The 18,460-nt window shown below is 45.2% G+C and overlaps 1 protein-coding gene across 1 annotated transcript in view; it reads right to left on the bottom strand.

Annotated features, from left to right (window-relative positions):
- The window catches only part of tcerg1l (transcription elongation regulator 1 like), a 345,583-nt gene that overhangs the window by 243,883 nt on the left and 83,240 nt on the right, over positions 1–18,460 (bottom strand). The window contains exon 4 of the mRNA XM_078565305.1: positions 14,077–14,231. Coding sequence (XP_078421431.1) covers positions 14,077–14,231 — 155 coding nt within the window. The remainder of the gene's footprint in view (positions 1–14,076; positions 14,232–18,460) is intronic.

Genomic DNA, 18,460 nt, shown 5'->3' with positions numbered 1-18,460 from the left:
CACCCAAACCATAAAAGTATCAATAGCAGAAACTGCAAGCACTTGAAACCTCTTAATCTTGCGTAAATAAACATTGTGCAACTGACAGCATAGATCAGAGAGCCAGAGCCATCAATCAAGCAAGGTTTCCCCTGGGGCGCAGGTGTTTCAATAGACTAATTGATTTCTGGGCTCTCAGCCAAGTCTCAAATGTATTCTTGGCTGAGAGCATTAGCCCTTTGCAATCCCTGAGCCCCAGAGAAAACACTGTTTGCTTGACAGCTCTGACTCTGATCTATGCTGTCAATTTCACAATGTTTATTTACATGAGGTAAAGAGGTTTCAAGTGCTTGCAGTTTCAGCTATTTATATATTAAAAGGTCTGGATGATTGACACATTTACAAACATATGAAATATGAGGAGTAGGCCAGTTTGCCCTTCAAGCCTGCTCTGCCATTTAATAAGATCATGGCTGATCTGCTGTAACCTCCCACCAACCCCTGATAACCTTTCACCCCCTTGTTATCAACAAATGACTGCTTCTTTGAAACTTTTTTTTACACATCCTACTGTCACTATAGGGTTCATTGCTTCTGTACAGTGTGTAGTGGGTGAATGGGCTAGGAAGTGCCATTCCTTGCCATGGGAGGCATGAATGGCCTTAGTGGGGCGGGGGCATTTCTGGGCATGGGGGTCATGAGGTGTTGTTTGTGGGGCATACCTGGGCATGGGGAGGGAATTAGGGGGACCTTTTTAAATCACCTTTCAAAAGGTCCCCTCATGCAGACCATGCTTCACAACATCTCTGAGCTGCCAATAACCATAACTCTTTGAAAAACTGACCCACATCCATGAAAATTGCGGAGGAATGGAACATGCTTATCTCTACAACAGAGCCAGCCAGGTCAGGAGTGCAGGATGCAGACTCACAACCTGAACCAGCCCACACCCTTCAAAGGCACTCCTGAAAATTGGAAACCCTGGGAATGGGGTCCAGAATCCTGTCATCCCAACTCGGTGAAAATCCAGCCTGTTAGATATGTTTCCAGTATTTTATGTTTTTGTTCAGGAATACTTAGGCTGCTTTCTGCAACAACTTAATCAGTTTCCCTCTGGAAATCCAGCAATAGAATAGAAGGCTCTGCCATTTATTTTCACATTGCCGCATTCCCCATAGTTTAAGGCAGTACTGGGGTCCACATGGCACAGTACAAAATGCCTGGCAGGGAGGGTGACCAGGGTTAATGCTGTGTAAAATGCCTACACATGCAGGTGGTATACCTAGAAGGAAACATCAAAGCAATGTTTCCCAACAATACCCTTCCACCAGGCAAACTGTTGAAATATACATGTCACTGAGTGCTTCCTGCTTCATTTTTACTGGTTGTTCAAATTAGGCTCTCAACACAACCCTACAGCTTTTTAAATTGAAAAGCAGAATAGTGCAGATGTTGGAAATCTGAATTGAAAATGGAGAGTGCTGGAAACGCTCAGCAGGTTATGGCAGCATCTGTGTAGAGAGAAGCAGGATTAATGTTTCAGGTCTATGACCTTTCATCAGAACCAGGAAAAGTTAGAGATGTAATAGGTCTTGAGCAAGTGTGATAGGTGAGACAAGGACAGAAGGAAGGTGACAGGGTGAAAGTCAGGAGAGATTGAACGACAGAAGAGTTAGGACAGCATTTTCCCTTCCCGCATGCGGCGAGTTTTGTGGTGGGTGGGAGCGGAGAATCCAATGGCAGGCAAAAAGTTGGAAATCCACCGGCGTAAAAACAGTTTACAATTTTCCCAATGGTGGGTTAACGGCAGATTGTTTATCCCGCCGACTCATGGCGTGAATACCATTTGCATGTATTAACATCTCATGAATTCTTATTAAAACAGCTGCTCACTAGAATCTTGTCATGTCTTCCAATCTAGCGTCACGCCAGCGGGAACTTACGTCAGTCTCAAACCTGTTTGAAAAGGTGTGGCGTGCACAAGTTGGACCTCAGTTCACTAGTAACTTTGAGGTGAGTGCACCTGCCATAGCACTGCGCTGGTCTGATTGAGATGAACACCACAATGCTGGGGCTGTAGGGTTGGTCTGCTCCTACTCTTTGCCTACATTGTCCTAAAGTACACCACTGTGCTGTGGTACTCATGCAGGCCTCCATATTTAGACACTGACCAGTACTGTGGCCAGGATTGGGCAGTGCAGAGGTCTTCTACTCCTGGTGGCTGAGACCATTATCCACAAGGACCCACTGTGCAGTGGTAGTTAGGCAGAACTCCACTTTCATAAACCAGCACTTCAACCGGGGGTGGGCTCTGAGGTGGGGTGGGAAGGGTGAACATGAGGGGTCAAAGGGGAGAGAAGGCTGTGGAATGGCTGTGAGGGGGGAAGGGCGAACATGACTGGGCTTTTTTGGGGTCACCCTCTAACTTGTTGTTGTTGCAAGAGCGAACAGGAGTTTGATTAGAGAGAAAGGAGGAAACTCTTTCGAGTTATCAACAGTCACAGATTGCAACTCGTTCGAGTACAATCACAGTTCTTGGTTTCCGGGAGTGGGACACGAACCCACAACCCTCTGATTCAAAGGCGAGGGTGCTATGAACTGAGCCGATAAAGGAGGAAGACCTCCTTGTGATGAAAGCCACTGAAAGCCAATGGCTTCATTAACACTGTTAAAAGGCTACTCAGAACTCAGTAGCTTCACATCACAGTCACTGCATTTCAAGAGTAACACTTAGGAATTTAGAATTAGGGAATGCAGGCAATAGTGAAGGAGGCACTCCATATATGCCATTCCATCAATGAAGGCCTGTCATGTGTTCACCAGATTTGACAATCTTAATGAGCTAAAGGGCGTCCACTCATTGACCATGAGCAAGTGATTGGCCATTAATATTTCACATCAGAGATTGGAGCACAGAGCTGGGTTGGGTCACTCATCTCAATTAAATCTTAGCATCCCAAGCAGGGCTCCAGATGTTACATATCTGCGATGCCATCATGGTCACCTCAATGTGTGTGCTAGTCATGGCATCAGCCACCATGCAAGTAGGGCAGGAAAAACTATGGACCCTTACAGTTTCCAAACGTGTCATCTTCTGAGCTTCACTTTCTTGCTCCTTGAATCATCAATAACTTCAATGTTTCCTTACCAGAAGGTAAAAAAACAGTAAAAGCTGGGAAATAAGATTACTGGTCTGAACTGGTCTTGTAAACCTTAAAATGGAACACCAGTAAAAATTGCGAAATAAGAGTACTGGTCCAAACTGTTTTTTTCCTTCTGGGTTCGGGGAGAAGGCAAAAGTACATCTGGATCCAGGGCTCAATGCTGCCTTTGTCAGGGTCCTAATGCAATGGAGGGGGCAAAGGAGGCAGAGGCGATGTCGTGCACAGCTCCAGCAGGAGACCACAACTGAGAGACCCGGTCAAGCGGAGCCAGAGCATGAACAGGAGGGGCAGGAGGAGAGACCTATGCAATGGAGGCAAATCGCCAAACCTAGGGTTTATCATGGAAGAGTCTCCTTTTTACAAATGAATGAGAGGCAATGCCGTGCACATCTGTGCTTGTCCCGTGAAGACTTGACACCACGTGGAGTTGGAGGGTATCCCCTGCCAGTGGCTTTGAAGGTGACCGCAGCGCTCAATTTCTTTGCCTCTGGTCCTTTCCAAGGATCAACAGGGGACCTGTACAGCATCACTCAGTCCGCAACACACCAATGCATAAAGGAGGTCACAGGTACCCTTTACAGGGAGGCCCATCATTATGTCAGGTTTGCTCTGGATGAAGATAGCCAGGCTGCGAGATTCACCGGCTTTGCCGCCATCTCAGGCCTCCCAAGTGTGCAGGGTGCAATAGACTGCACCCATGTGGCTATACAGGCTCCATGGCAACAACCCCTAATGTTTAAAAACCGCAAAGGCTATCATTCCATCAATGTGCACAATGTAGAACTGGAAGCACATACTGCACGTTTGCGTATAGTACCCTGGGGGTTGCCATGACTCCTACATCCTAAGTCACTCCCAGTGGCCTGAGATTTTCGAGGGGCCATTATGTCTGCAGGGATGGCTGCTTGGGAGTAAGGGGTACCCACTGAAACGCTGGCTGATGACACTGGTGCATTGCCCTCAAAGTCGTTCTGAGGAAAGGTATAACAGTGCTCACAGCTCCACATGCTCCCTTACAGAGCAGACCATAGGGCTTCTGAAGATGTGCTTCAGATGCCTGGACTGCTCAGGTGGCTCACTACAATACACGCCCGAATAGGGTTTCCCACATCATCACAGTGTGTTGCGCCCTTCACAATCTGGCATTGCAAAGAGGTGAACCCCTGTTAGAGGATGAACTGGGAGAGGATGAGAGTTCATCGGAGGATGAAGATCCGGAGGCCCAGAAACCTCAGGAGACTGCTGAGGGTCAGTATGAGCGCGATCACGGCATGGGGAAAGACATGGGAGATGAGCCCATGATATGTTAATTGCTGACAGGCTCCAGGAAGAGCAAGGTTAAGTGAGGGCTTATGGCCACATCTCTCCTCCTTCAATGCCATTCCCTTTCATTTCAGGGTATGTGCAACCACTCACAGCGAGAATGAATTCTGCATTCACACTTGTGCATTCTGGCCTCATAAATCGCCAAGCCATAATCTCTGATTTGGCCCATGGTGCCCTGTGAGTGAGCTCCTCTGGGAACTGAGAGTTCAAGAGTGATGCAAGAGAGGGCCCCGGCCTGATATGGGTCACCTGCTTAGGGGCAGAAGTACTCTTGGCAGCCTGACCAGCTGGAGTGGATAGGGTCACAGGCAGAGGGGCTGTGAGCGGCTGCACACCCTTGGAGTGTCCTGAGAGGCTCCCATGGTGTCTGGCTGATGCCCATCCTCCCTGTGGGTGCCTGAGGGCCCTGCCCTGACTCCTGTAGGAGATGGTTCACCTAGAGGGAGGTCAAGGTGTCTCGTCCCCATGTCGCCTACATCTTGATGGTGCCCACCAGGGTCTGTGGCCATGGAGTGCAGGGCCGAGCACAAATCCCGCAAGACCTGCTGGGCCAAGGCCCCCATGGGGACCTTGAGGCGCTCGCATGTCGGAGCCACAACATCAGACAGGGCGCAGACGGACTTCTCCATCGATCGCTCTCGTCTGTTGAGTGACTGTAGAATCTTTGCCTGATGTTCTGACACCTGTTGTTGCATCTTCAACATTGAATCGGCAGCCGCTTCCAGAGACTCATCATCTGACTCGGGCTGAGTGGGTGACTGATCTCCAGAAGCCCTCTGAGTGCCAGAGACCTGGGCTGTCTCCGTCTTCGACTGCTGCGGGGACATGTCAGTGAGGTGTTCTCCAGAAAGTGGGCCCCATCCTAATCTACAGCTGTGTCCACCGATGTGTATGTCTCTGAGCTGGTGGAGGGTGTGTGTGAGCACTGTGACAGTTCTTCCAGATCTTCCTCTTTGGACATGGTCTGTGGGCTCGCGCTGGTGCTCAACTGGCTTGGGGGCCTCGATCTGCTGGTGCCTAGAAAATAGAAAATAGAGTTTCAGTTAATGAGCATGAGCTATATAAGACTGCATGTAACATCCCTCCCCCAGTCTGCGATCTCTCATGTGCCAGCTTGGCCTATAAGAAGAAAAAAGAAATCATGTGATGAGAAGGGACGGAGCAGAGGTTGGGTGAGATGAATGTCCCCTGTGTGTGCTGAGCCCTCCCTAGAAGGGCCAGAGGATGGAGTATGAGCACATGATAGATGGGATGGTGGTGATGTGAAAGTCTCTGTGAGAGAATCAGTGTTGATATGTGTTCCCCGCTAATGGTTGTGTCAGATCCTTGAAGAGAGTAGCTGTTTGAGTGCATGATGCCGTGATGAGAGTTTGATATTGGAGGGAGTTGAAGGATGACTTACCCTGGAGGAGCGGACGAGATCATTCATCTTCTTCCTGCACTGAATGACATTTCAGGCACTGTTGCCAGCTGCGCTGACCTGCTCTGCGATGGCTTCCCAGGCCAGAGAGATGAGGCTGCTGCGCTTCCTGCAACCATCACTGAGATACAGGACATGCTTGTGCGCCTGTGTTCCTCCGATCAAGGCCCTAAGGGCCTGATGCATGAAGCAGGGTGCTGCCTTCTTCTTCAGGCTCTCTGCCTTCCTATTCTGGCCACAAGACAAGTGTCCGGAAGACAGGTGAGCTGGAGAGAATGAGATTACGTGTCGGGCTGGCCTTTAAATACGGTGCCTGGACCTTCGACTCCACTCCCCACAACCCCAGCTGACAGCGTGCAGATAAATCAGCTCCTGAGCTGTAAGGGTGATTTGGCCCGATATTCACCTGTGCATAATAAATGACCCTCCAAGCGGGCAGTTGGGCACGAGTTCCTGCCATTCCGGCCAGCGGGGTGGGTGCCACTAAAACCGCCCGCCACAGCACTTAGTCTCATGAATGAAAAATTCTGCCTTTCGTGTACCAGGGCCAAGTGGAATGGTGATGGGGCAAGAAAACAAACAAATAAACAAAAGATGTGCCTGGAGCAGGTGTGCTGCTGACTCCGAAAAATGGAAACAAGCAATGGAAAGGAAACAAAGTGGGGCATAGATTATAGTCTGAAATTGTTGAACTCAATGTTGAGTACAGAAGGCTGTAAAGTGCCGAACTGAAAGGTGAGGTGCTGTTCATCAAGCTTACATTGAGCTTCACTGGAACAGTGGAGTAGGCTGAGGATAAAAATGTCAGTGTGAGAGCAAGGTGGAGAATTAAAAGGACAGGCCACCAAAGCTCAGGGTCAGGCTTGCTTCCATTCAGTATGCATTAACTTAAACTCTCACAAGCCAATGATCAAACACCTTTGTTGAATTATTGTCAAGTTAGACACCTCATTGAAAAACTTAACACAACTGTACCATAATAAATGTAAACATTTAAGTTTATAATTTTAGTAACCTATGTTTTCGTGCATCAATTTTATAATATTCATTCTGTTCAACCAAAACATGGTAGTGGAGCTTTATAAAGATTTACATAGTTGCTAAAGGCATTGGTATGTGAATTCCCCCATCCTTATTATTAATTCCCTGTGTTTTGTTTCTGACAAATTGAGAGTCATTTTTAACTTTTCTACCTGAACCTTGAGTGATGCGTCCCGCTGTTTCAATAACATGGCTACCGGCGTGGACATACACGGGATATTCCTGCATAAATTCAAAAAATAAACTAGATATCTTTGGAGCAGCTGGCAGCTCTTTGGCCATTATCTGTGGAGCGCCTAAGAGCAGAGACCTTGTTACCCAGTCTCAGAATCTCTCAATGTATGTTCAGACTGCAGCAGTACAGACATTCTGACGCACTGAACTCCTTACTGGACAACTCACAGGGGTCACTCAAGCTAGAATGAAAATAGTGGCTGATTTGGTTGATGCCACTCCTTCCCAGGGCTCTGACATCGCTCAGTGGACAGAATGTCACAGTGACCAAGAAAAGGTAAAGTCAGTGGGTGTTAATGCTGCCTCATTCTATTCCCACAGCAGCCATCCTCTGGTCCATGAATTCACAGCAGCCTGAATGTAGGTAGGCCTAGGATGCCTCCACAGCATCAGGAGGGCTGCAGCCTTAAGCTAATCCATCTGGTGTCGTAGTTCTCAGTAATCCAAGAGCAACCTGCATCTCAGAGACTTTTATTAATAATCAGCTGCCACCCTCTTGCTCTGTTCCTGTTTCTGGAACTTAGGAGAGACATCAGTTTGGATGGCTGTGCACAAACAGTATCCACAGAGGAAACACGGGGGACTTTTCTGTATAAATAAATGTGGTGGCACTGCAGTAGATGGTTAGATAGAGGAATTAAAAGAAGTTATTATCAAGTATGACAGCTTCGGAGAAAGTATCCAAATGATGGCATATTGGCCTCTATTGCAAGGGGATTGCAATTCAAGAATAAAGAGGTCTTGCTCCAATTGCACAGGGCTTTGGTGAGACCACCTGGATTACTGTGTGCAGTTTTGTTCTCCATACTTAAGGATGGATATACTTGCTTTGGAGACAAAGATTCACTTGGTTCCTTCCTGGGATAAGGCTATACTCCAGTGATGAGAGGTTGAGTAAATTGGGCCTATGCTCTCTTTAGTTCAGAGGAATGAGAGGTGATCTCATTGAAACATAAAAGATTCTGAAGGGGCTTGATAGGGTAGGCACAAAAAGGTTGTTTCCCCTGGCTGGGGCATCGAGAGCACAGGGGCATAGTCTCAGGATTAGGGGCTGATCATTTAGAACCAAGATGGGGAGAAATTTCTTCCCCAAAGGGTTGTTTATCTTTGGAATTTTCTACCCAAGGAGATTGTGGATGCTTTATTTAAGCCTGAGATAAACAGACTTTTGGTCTCTCAGGGAATCGAGAGATATGGGGAGTGGACAGGAAAGTGGAGTTGAAGTCTAAGATCAGTCATAATTGTATTGATCAGTGGTGTAGGCTTGACGGGCCATATGGTCTACCTCTGCTCCTATTTCTTTTGCTCTTATGATGTTTCTGGGGATGATTCTTCCTGTTGGTGCCCAAGTTTCCTGTGGGCCTTTCTGAAGACTCTTTCTGACAACTTGGCTATCCTGCAAATGTTTCAAGTGACCCTCCTCCTTTAGATAAAATGTGCAAGGAGATTTCAAAAGGTCCCCTATTATGCTGCTCAGTGAAGCCTCCTCAAAGCAACCAAGTCATTTAGAGTACATTAAGTATGGAGAGAATTGGATTAACATAGTTTCCAGTCACTATCTTTCAGGAAGCTCCCAAACTACATATTTTCATTCTGCTGTCTTTTTATAGGACAGTTTGTATGGGATCTGTGACTGATCCTGGAAATCGGGTCACAAGTCAGCCTGACATAAAAAGTGCAATGAAAATTACTTATCTCCATTGTTGTGATTGGGCATAACCAAGAATTCTAGGAGAGTCGAAATTTGGCCTTCACTCAATTTCCTAATACATTGTGAACAGAATTTTATGTTTCGCTGCGGACAAGTTGCCAGGGGTATTAAAATTGGACATAATGCCATGGGCACCTCTCCCAGCTCCTACCTGCCCACCCCCAACCTCACCGTAACTTTATGCACCACTTAAGGGCCTCTTTTGGCCCCGCCACAATTTTTCACACAGCAGGTGGAGGACGTAGCGAAGTTTGAAGCCCAGGATTTGATTGGCCTGCAGCCCCTCCAACTGTTATATGGCTACTTGCTGGAGCTGGAGTGGGCTTGCTGATGGCTTTCCATTGGGAGGGGATGAGAACCTCTGTGATACATAAAATCCTGCCCCGTGCCTCTGCTACGGATGATTTGGGCACCATGGCCCAGAATGTCACCCTATAACAAAAGCAAAATACCATGGATGCTGGAAAGCTCAAATAAAAACAGAAAAAAAATTGAAAACACTCAGAAGGTCAGGCAGCGTCAGTGGAGGGAGAAACAGAGTTAACATTTGAGGTCGATGACCTTTAAACCCATCGTCTTTTATTGCACCTTTCAAGCAAGAGAATTCATGCAGAATATTCAAGTCAAATGCTTACTGAGATTTTCAGTCTGACCCAATTCCAGAAATCTTTAGAACTCATATTTACTGAAAGGTTTTATATTTTCCTCTCCTTTGAAGATAGTGCAGTCAGTCAATCGTGATCAAAGCAACAATTGTGCTGATTCCACTAATATTAAATCACAATATCATGAAGACCCCATGGAATGCTGAACATGCATTGACTGGAACCCAATGGTCCAGTCCTTCAGCGACTGCAGCATGTTGATTTGAAACCTATCACTTGACTGTTCTCACACATACTAGCAGCTATTACTGACACAAAACACATTAGTGTCTGATCCTGTACATTAACAAAACCTTTGCAAACAATACCCGATTGTATCTTGAATAACAGGGAGCAATTTACAAAGCAACTTCCCTCCAACACTCACACATCACAGGACCTGGAACAAAATCAATTATTCTTCCTTTGATGTAGAGATAAAAGGCAACTGCTTCAAAGCTATTGGTGATACTGTTCAGTAAAAATATACCAGCACAAATTTCACAATTTAAGACAGTACACAAATGTACTAGACTTGTTGACACTCGGCATTTAATTATCATGACATGACTGAACCTTGCTTATCATTGATACAAGTTTCGGGTCTGCTTTAGAGATTCTCTTGGGTACAGCAATGCAAATAGTCTAAACTGCTAATGTTGAATTTGTGTTTCAATGAAATGCACGCTTTAAATTGGTAATTAAGCACAGCCGTCACCAATTGGGGAAGGACTGGGGAAATCATTGTAGGAGTATATAAACCAGTTCACTCTGGGTGTTGGGGGTGAGGGGAGGCAACTGGGAGAGTCTGTGACTTTGCTTTGCTGTCTTTGAAATAATCCTGGTTTAGGGTACAGGCTAGCTTCAGACCCATTGTTCCTCAACACACAATTATTGGAATTAACATGAACATCTTCAGGATGTTTCTGGACTACTCAATATCTCACATACAACCTAGGGATCTTACAATTCCCTTCAATTAATGGAGGGAAAGAAGATGGATCCTTATATAGGCATGAGCTCTGACTCATCTGGGTATTTGGTATTCCCTGCACTCACGCAATCCAATATAACTTGTACAGATCTGGGTAAACTGCACTGATGAATCTGGAATTAATTAATTGGCACTGATTGTCTGTGAAGTAGACAGTGAGCTAACACATTCCACGAACTGGCTGTTCTAGCAACCTTTTTTAAAGTCAAGACTTAACGTGATTAATTCCCAAATCTTTTGTGAAGCAAGAAACAAATCAAATGTGGCATACAGTATATACATTAACATCACATAGACTTACATTTCAGCTCATCTACAAACTTTTTTTCAGAGGTTAATGGGCATTCTGTGTAGTACCTGAATTTTCTGTTTTTTTTATTTCAGTTTTCAACATTCACAAGTGTTTGTTTGCATTAAAATTTGCATTAACAGAGCGCTGTCTTTGAGGCACATTATATCTGCATTGTTACAAAAAGTAACTGCCTTTGTACATATGTATCTTGTCGTTGTTGACAAGTGATGTGCAATAATTAGTTTGCAACAGGGTAGCATGTTGTAATGTAAAAGATAGAATGCTTGACATTCTTCTTCTTAGGCAGTCTCTCAGGATTGAGGATGACTTGCTTCCACTCTGGTCTGACAGATTTTATAATGGCTGATAGTCCAATGCATGATCTGTAGACTCTGCCACATATGGGGTAAGTGGTGCTTGAAGGGCTGGGTGGTGAGGTGTCTGGGGGTTTGTGGACTCTCTCCAATGCCTCGACTTCGCCTCTGCACGCTCCCGTCAAAGTCTCTTGATGTGTTTGGCGCCTTCTCGAATAAACCTTCTCCATTTTGGTAGGTAAACAAGCCAGGAATTCTCATGAATTTGCAGGGATGTTCAATTTCTTTAGGGCTGCTTTGAGGACACAAAGTGCTTACATTGTCCTCACGGGAGTCTCCTGCTGCAGCCAAGTTCTGAGTAGAACAGTTGCTTCAGGGGTCTGGTGTCAGGCATATGAACGAGATGTCCCACCCAGTGGAGCTGGTTTTGAGTGCTTGACATTACATGCATGAATTAATAAATTATGCTCTGGGTACGATGCTTTTCCCACACTTCTATCAGAGCAAGTACATCCAATAAACGTTCAAGCTATGAACATTGCACAGCAACAATATCTAACCTTGGAGCTCATTAAGTGAACAGTTAGTACATTAGCAAATGGCTCAACAGTATTACTGTGGCTCTTCGGTTAAGTGCCAGCAGCACTGGAATGTCTGTTTACGTACACAGGCAATGATCTGTCCTAGCCAGTAAATTGTAAATGCCTTATGGAATGGGTGGTAGCATTCAATTCAAAATCCGTGAATAAGTTTACAAACACCCAGGCACCTTTACACCCAGTGTGACACAGTACTGGATTTACACTGCAAGCAAAGCACCATGCAATAGCCTCTCTTGGGGTGGGGATGAAGGGAGGTGGCAGTGCTGAGGTGGGGGGTAGAATTCCAGGGCATTCATAATTTTTTACAGCAATAGAATAGTGTCAGTATAACTGCATCCTATGATTTTGATGTTAGTTTGATAATAATACTGTAAATTATGTTGGACACATTGAGCTTCATGGACATGTTTCATATTTTTGAATGATGTCATCAGTGCTTTGCTTCAAAACAGCCTTAAAACAAAACACTTCAATAATACAACCATATTACCTCAACAAGATAAATCTCCCTCTGGCAAAGATTTTGATGAAGTATCAGGAAAATAAATTATTAGCAGCACATCTCTAAGTCTGAATAAATAATCCACCCTGACCCTGAACTTAAATCCATGATTTGGATGTGGACACACTCTGTTTAATTTACAGCCTAAGAGTCATTCATCACACTGATGTTTGTGCGTATTATTCTGCATTAAAAACATCATTTTACTTTAGGGTTCCGCCCAGGCAATCTATCATTATTCAGTCAAAAAGTCAGGCAGGATAACTTCTTAAGCTCAATGACAGTTTGATTCAGCTACTGTGAGGCAGGGGAAAATGGTAAAGGATGAATCACACTCCACTTTGTTTATCCATGTAGTGGGAATTATTTGCCTTTCACTCTGTGCCATTGTGAAGCCAAAATCTGTAAGTCCCACCATCAAACACAGCCCCCCACCATATTCACGAGGAGGGGGTGAGGGGGGGGGGGGGAATGGTGGTGGGTTCCAAATTACACATCCTTGGTTCACAGTAGCAGCTGCAAATCTAAAACAGCAGCTGCCTCCAATCATGTCTGATTTTTGTTAGCCAGGAATGGGAATCAATGACATGTGCAGATTAGACCTGGTAGGAGTAGGTCTATACTTTGAGGAGATGTTTGGATAGGTAGAGTTTTCCTTTGGGGAGATAGGGTACCCTATTGTATATGGTCCCACAGTACCTTGGGGAGGTCAGATACCCTTTGGGAAAGGTAAGCTGAATGTGCATAAAAAAGTGCAAAAACTCACTAGAGCTGTCAAGCTCTTTGGAACTTTCAAGAGAGCTGCCAACAGAGTAGTCAAAAGGAACTGTCAACAGAGTAGTCAAAGGGAACTGTCAAAATGTCAAGACATTTAAAACTCCTACTCTTTTGATATTTGAGAAAAAATGTTAGCAGTGTTTAAAAAAAAAAATCAGTTTGCTATTTCACTCTGTCTGTTGACATAAGCCTGAGAGGTATCATTACTGGATCAGCGCTACATGACTGATTTCAAAATCTTCCATTATCACAATGGGGTGCCTCTCAGTTCACAGTTTGGTTGACAGCTCCAAGTGGTTATAAAATTTTTGAAGTGGGACAATGAATACATATACTTTTTTTATTTGGGATTATATCATTGAAGGAATGCGAATATAGTGAATGGGCCTTTTATCAATGAGATTGTTTATACATAATATACATAAATTTATAGTGAAGTCTGCAATAGATGCTTATAATTATGACCAAAAATCTGACTGGGTTTTCCCAACTCTGCATTTCTGAGCCAGGAGTGAAAATTCAGGCCCAGGTCTACATGCAGTTTAGAAGGAGGCCCTTACAGGAACCAATACAGATCAACACCAAGAAGGCAAGTTTGTTAAAAGACTTATCTGAATGTGTTGCTGGGAGGAACTGGCCACTGCTTGCTCCCCTCTGATTGTGAGCTTGACTCCACCCACTGTTCATAATCTCCCCTGATCGCTGCCGCTGCCTTTCCCAATTCCAATCACCCCACTCTCCCAGTTATCCCCATCTCCCTGTTCCCTTTAAGGACTTAGTTGAGGGCTGCTGCTGACAACACAGTGGCCTGATCTTCCAGGTGCCCTCTCTGGTAAGCTTTGTGGGGACTCCCATTAACTGTCTGCAGCTTGCTGGTTTGATGTTAAAAAGTCTCAAAACCAATATCAGGTGCAATTCAAGGCTTGTCTGTTGAGGCTAAGGGAGCTTTCCATGTTTTCCCTGCATGCCCACTTTTGGGGCAAAAATGAATTCATTTTGGTGGAAAAAAATGGTTTACAGCAGAACTTCTTCAAAAAATATAAATGATATTAAACATTTATGCTGCTGATACTTACATGTTGCCAATTCTATTTTGCGTTTATGAGGAGGGTCTTGAATAATTTTGTTAATATCACCTCGACCTTCAAGTTCCACTGGTTTTTCCCACACTGACAGTTGTATTGAGGGGTTGAAGAAGAAAACACGGTCATCTCCAGTCCAGACAACACACCTGTGCATACAAGAATTTGCATTATTAAATAATATAGAAATATTGCCAAAGTGGTGTTACGGACAGGAGGGTGATTAATTTAAACAGCACTAATTTCTCCCTGCACCACCCATTCATAAACAGAAAGGTGCTTTGATTTGTTTCCCTCTTTATCAGCAGTGGCATATTTCCCAACCCCTCACTTTTTGTGTGATCCAATTTTCTATTAATAACTCCACACCAAACTTGAGACAGGACAAACTAAAAAAAGGGTTAGTTTATTACACACATTCAAACTGCGAAAGGAGAATCGCAATGTCACCTCCACACTCAGAAAATAAAGAGAGGGATAGAGAAAAGGTTTTACAGCACAAAGACCACAGAGAAACTAAACATTGGTTCACATAGGTTCCAGTGTCCAGAATCAAAGTCCAATGAGGCATTCCTTCATGGAGGTTGGCGGGCTGAAAACCGATGTTGTAGAATTCACTTTTCCAGTGGTGTTGACTTCACATGATTGGATAGGCATGCAGAGATGAATCAGTCTTGTAGGCGATGGCACAGGACTTCCAACAGAAGCAATGTAGATGGGGGCCAGGTGTTCAACCTGGGCAGAGCCCCTTTTCCTTGAGGCTGCTAGTCAGGCAGTAAACAGTGACTGAGCTATGCAGTTCAGCAAGCAATATTACTTGTTCTACAAGTCAGAGGCCTATGCCACATGACTCCCAACTCGCCAACTTTGACAAAGGATGTGTATCCACTGCCTGGATTCCAAAGACTGGTGACTGTCTCAGGTATTAGGAATTGAAAGGAAGGCTGCAGGGCCTTTGTCTTAACAGATGATCCATCTCCTTCTGGCCAGCCTAGGCAGATTGCATTTATATACAGTTCTGCCGAAGGGCCATGAGGGCTCAAAACGTTGACTGATTTCTTCTCCGCCGATGCTGCCAGACTTGCTGAGTTTTTCCAGGTAATTCTGTTTTTGTTTTGTTTTGCATTTATATAGCTCTGTTTGAAGCTGGGCTGTGCAGTCCACAGGGGTCATTAGCGGCTTCTCAGAGATAATAAGGTGTGAGTTTCCCTAAAACTGCCAAGTTGCTTCTTTTGTTCAGAAGTCACAGACATACACAGTTTTAACCATTTTAAAGGTCTTTGTTCAGCGTAAAAAGTTTAGAAATAGCAATGACTATATCTATATATAATTTATAAAAATATATAGTGCAAGGTCTTAGTCCCTCACAGTGATCTTAGTTTTGATTTTACTGAGTGATTCCAGTATGGTAAATAAGTTATCTCAATTTAAAGCACAACTAAGCATTGCATTTTTTGATCTGTTCCATCAGTGGACATCAAAGCAAATGAGAACAATGATTCTGGCCGTGTTTACAGAACGATATCAGATTAAATCACAAAACAACACAATTTAAAGGTCCAAAGAAAATAAAATTCAATCTTATCTACAATTTGTTTCAACTCAATGGGTCTGAATCAGTGTCGGATTGCCACTCCGTGCCCAATTGCTTATCTTAATTTTTCTTCGATCCTATCTTGCCCAACCTTCTGACTCAGGCCCAGGCTTGGCGAGATTCAGGCAGTGCAGCGCATCCCCAGGGCCCAGCGTCGAAGTGCAGGACAGTAGAACTGAAGGAGGCTACGCCCCTTTTTTTACTGCACTAGCTGCCGTAAACCAGGTAATTTTAAAGGTCCATTGAAATTTAAAGGTTCTTGACAGGCCAGGGAGAAGATAAGCTTCTAAGCTAAATGGATAGGATTTGGGCAGTGGAGGGGGATATCGGAGGTCAGGGGGTATTAGAGGTTGGGGGAATCGGAGGTCGGGGGGGAATGGGGGCTGGGGGTCATACCTCTGGGGAGTGCCGGGCTTGAGGAGGGGGAGTGGGTGGAATTGGGCCTCGGCTTGGGTTGGGCTGGGCCTGTGGGGGGGGGGGTGGTTTTGGACCTTGGGGAGGGGTGTTAGGCCTGGGAGATTGTGGGATGTTGGGCTTCGGGTCGGGTCAGGCCTCGGGGCAGGTTGGGCCTTTGTGGTGGGTGGGGGGTAAGAGTTGGGCCCACCGGGGAGGGGTGGTATCCCTTGTGGGAGAGGGGAATCCCAGGGTGAGGTTGCTGGGAGGTGGGGGGGGGCAATGTCTGGCAGGGGTCAGGACTGTGGGCGGGTTCAGTGGGTGAAGTAGTCGGGGGTGGGGGGGAGGGGGGGGGTGGGGGTGAGGGAGAACCTTGTGGTTTGGGGGGTGGAGTAGTTGGGGGTGTGGAGTCCCCTGGGGGGGGCCCCCTTGAGGGGCTGGTCTGGGTCTGTACAACAGTTTCCCAGATGTTATAGGTGGTTTTAATCCTTCTAACTTTTTCTGGGTAACTATTGGTGTAGCCCAGTCAGAACCACCGGAAGTTTGCGATTTAAATCTGGATGGTTCCCAAAGCAGGGCAATAGCCCAGGGGAAGTTTACATTTCTGAGTAATTGCCGTGCAAACCTTACCTGGGAACTTCCAAAGGCAATTCCCCTCCCCCTGGCTAATGCGAAGCTGGGAGCTCGGAGGTTAGGGCCCATTAATGCTCTTTATTTGTTCTGATAATGCTGCAATACTTAACATGCATAGATCATGAATGTAAAAATTGCACTGAAACCTAGGCTGGGATTTCTGGCCCCGTCTGCCGCTGGGATATTCCAGTCCCGCTGAAAGTCAATGGACTTTTGTCTGGCCCACTGCATCACCTGCGGTGGGTACTGCCATGGCGTGACTGGAAAACCCCGACCCGAGACTTTGCTAGTTGCCACAATTGCAGAAAACATGTGTAGCAGAAGTCTGATCACTTTATTGTTCTTATTTTGTACTGGCTCATTTTAAAGAAAAATTAAATCTCTCTTTAGACCTTGCCACACGACACACCATTCCCATGTTGAAAGTAGGGGCATAAAACCTGTTCATTGATCCCTGCAATGTTCTTATTAGTTTGTAACAGCTGCAATTTTAACCTCACCCACTTGAAGGGAATGGGGCAGGTTCACATTGGTCTTTTTTTACACACCGGATTTTCCTGTACGTTGGATTCTGCATGGAGCTAGTGAGCCGTAACGGATTTTGGTGGGGGGATGGAACCATGGGTGGAGTGGAGGGTGGGAAGAGTAGAGAGGGACCAGATTAGGCTAATAATAGAATAATGTTTGAGAAGCCTCAGAAATCTTTGATTAAAATACACCAAAACCATACCTTTTCTGAGCAGCCTCCAGTGGTCTCTTTAAGGACTTTGGTTATGCCACTCAATACTTGTCACAACTGGGCTAGCATGCAATGCAACTGCCAACCTCTCTGACACCATGCAAATTCTACCCCAGCTCCCTCGCTCAGTCATCATTTCTTCCTTGACGCCCACCAGCTGTTCTTTCAAACCTCATCTGGCACAGCTCACATTCCTGTCTTATATCTATGTCTGCCAACCTATCCTCAGGCATTGTTTTAACTCTTTTCAAAGCCACTGTCATCAACTCATTCTTTAAACTCACTCTCAGCACTCTATTTTGTCAAACTGTTACCCTGCTTTTAATCTACTCTTTCTCTACTGAGAATCACCTGCAATGGCTTTGCTTCCTGATCCCTCACCATTTCCACCATTATCCTCCAGTTTATCCCTGGCTTCCTTTTATTTCCCATCTACATAATGTCCCTCAGCTACATAATACAAAAACATAGTCATTTTCCACGTTTATTCTGACAAGGCCCAACTCTACCTCACCACCATTTCTCTAGACCCCCCCAGTGTGTCAGACTGCTTGTCCAATCCATCCAGTGCTACATGAGCAGAAATTTACTCCAACTAAATATTGGGAAGACTGAAACTATTGTCTTTGATCCTAATACAAACTCTGTTCCCTAACTATTGGTTCCATCCCTCTCCTTGGCAACAGTCTTAGGCTGAACCAGGCTGTTTGCAACCTTGATAGCATTTTAATTTGAGGTGATCTTCCAATCACATATTCGCATCATCACCAAGACAACTTGTTTCCACCTCCATGACATTTGGCTCAGCTTATTTGATGCTGAAATCCTCATCCCTGCTTTTGTTGCCTCCAGACTTAACTATTTCAACTTATTCCTGGTCAACCTCCCATGTTTCATAAACTTGAGGACATCTAAAATGCTGCCACCATGCCCTATTACACCAAGTCCTGTTCATTCATCACTTCTGTGTTCGCTGATCTACATTGGCTCCCAGTTAAGCAAAGCTTTGAATTTAAAAT

Source organism: Cetorhinus maximus, chromosome 20 (assembly GCF_964194155.1).
Source record: "Cetorhinus maximus chromosome 20, sCetMax3.hap1.1, whole genome shotgun sequence".
NCBI classification, from domain to species: Eukaryota; Metazoa; Chordata; class Chondrichthyes; order Lamniformes; family Cetorhinidae; genus Cetorhinus; species Cetorhinus maximus.
Note: the sequence above shows the minus strand (reverse complement) of the source record. Positions and strands in the feature narration are given on the sequence as shown.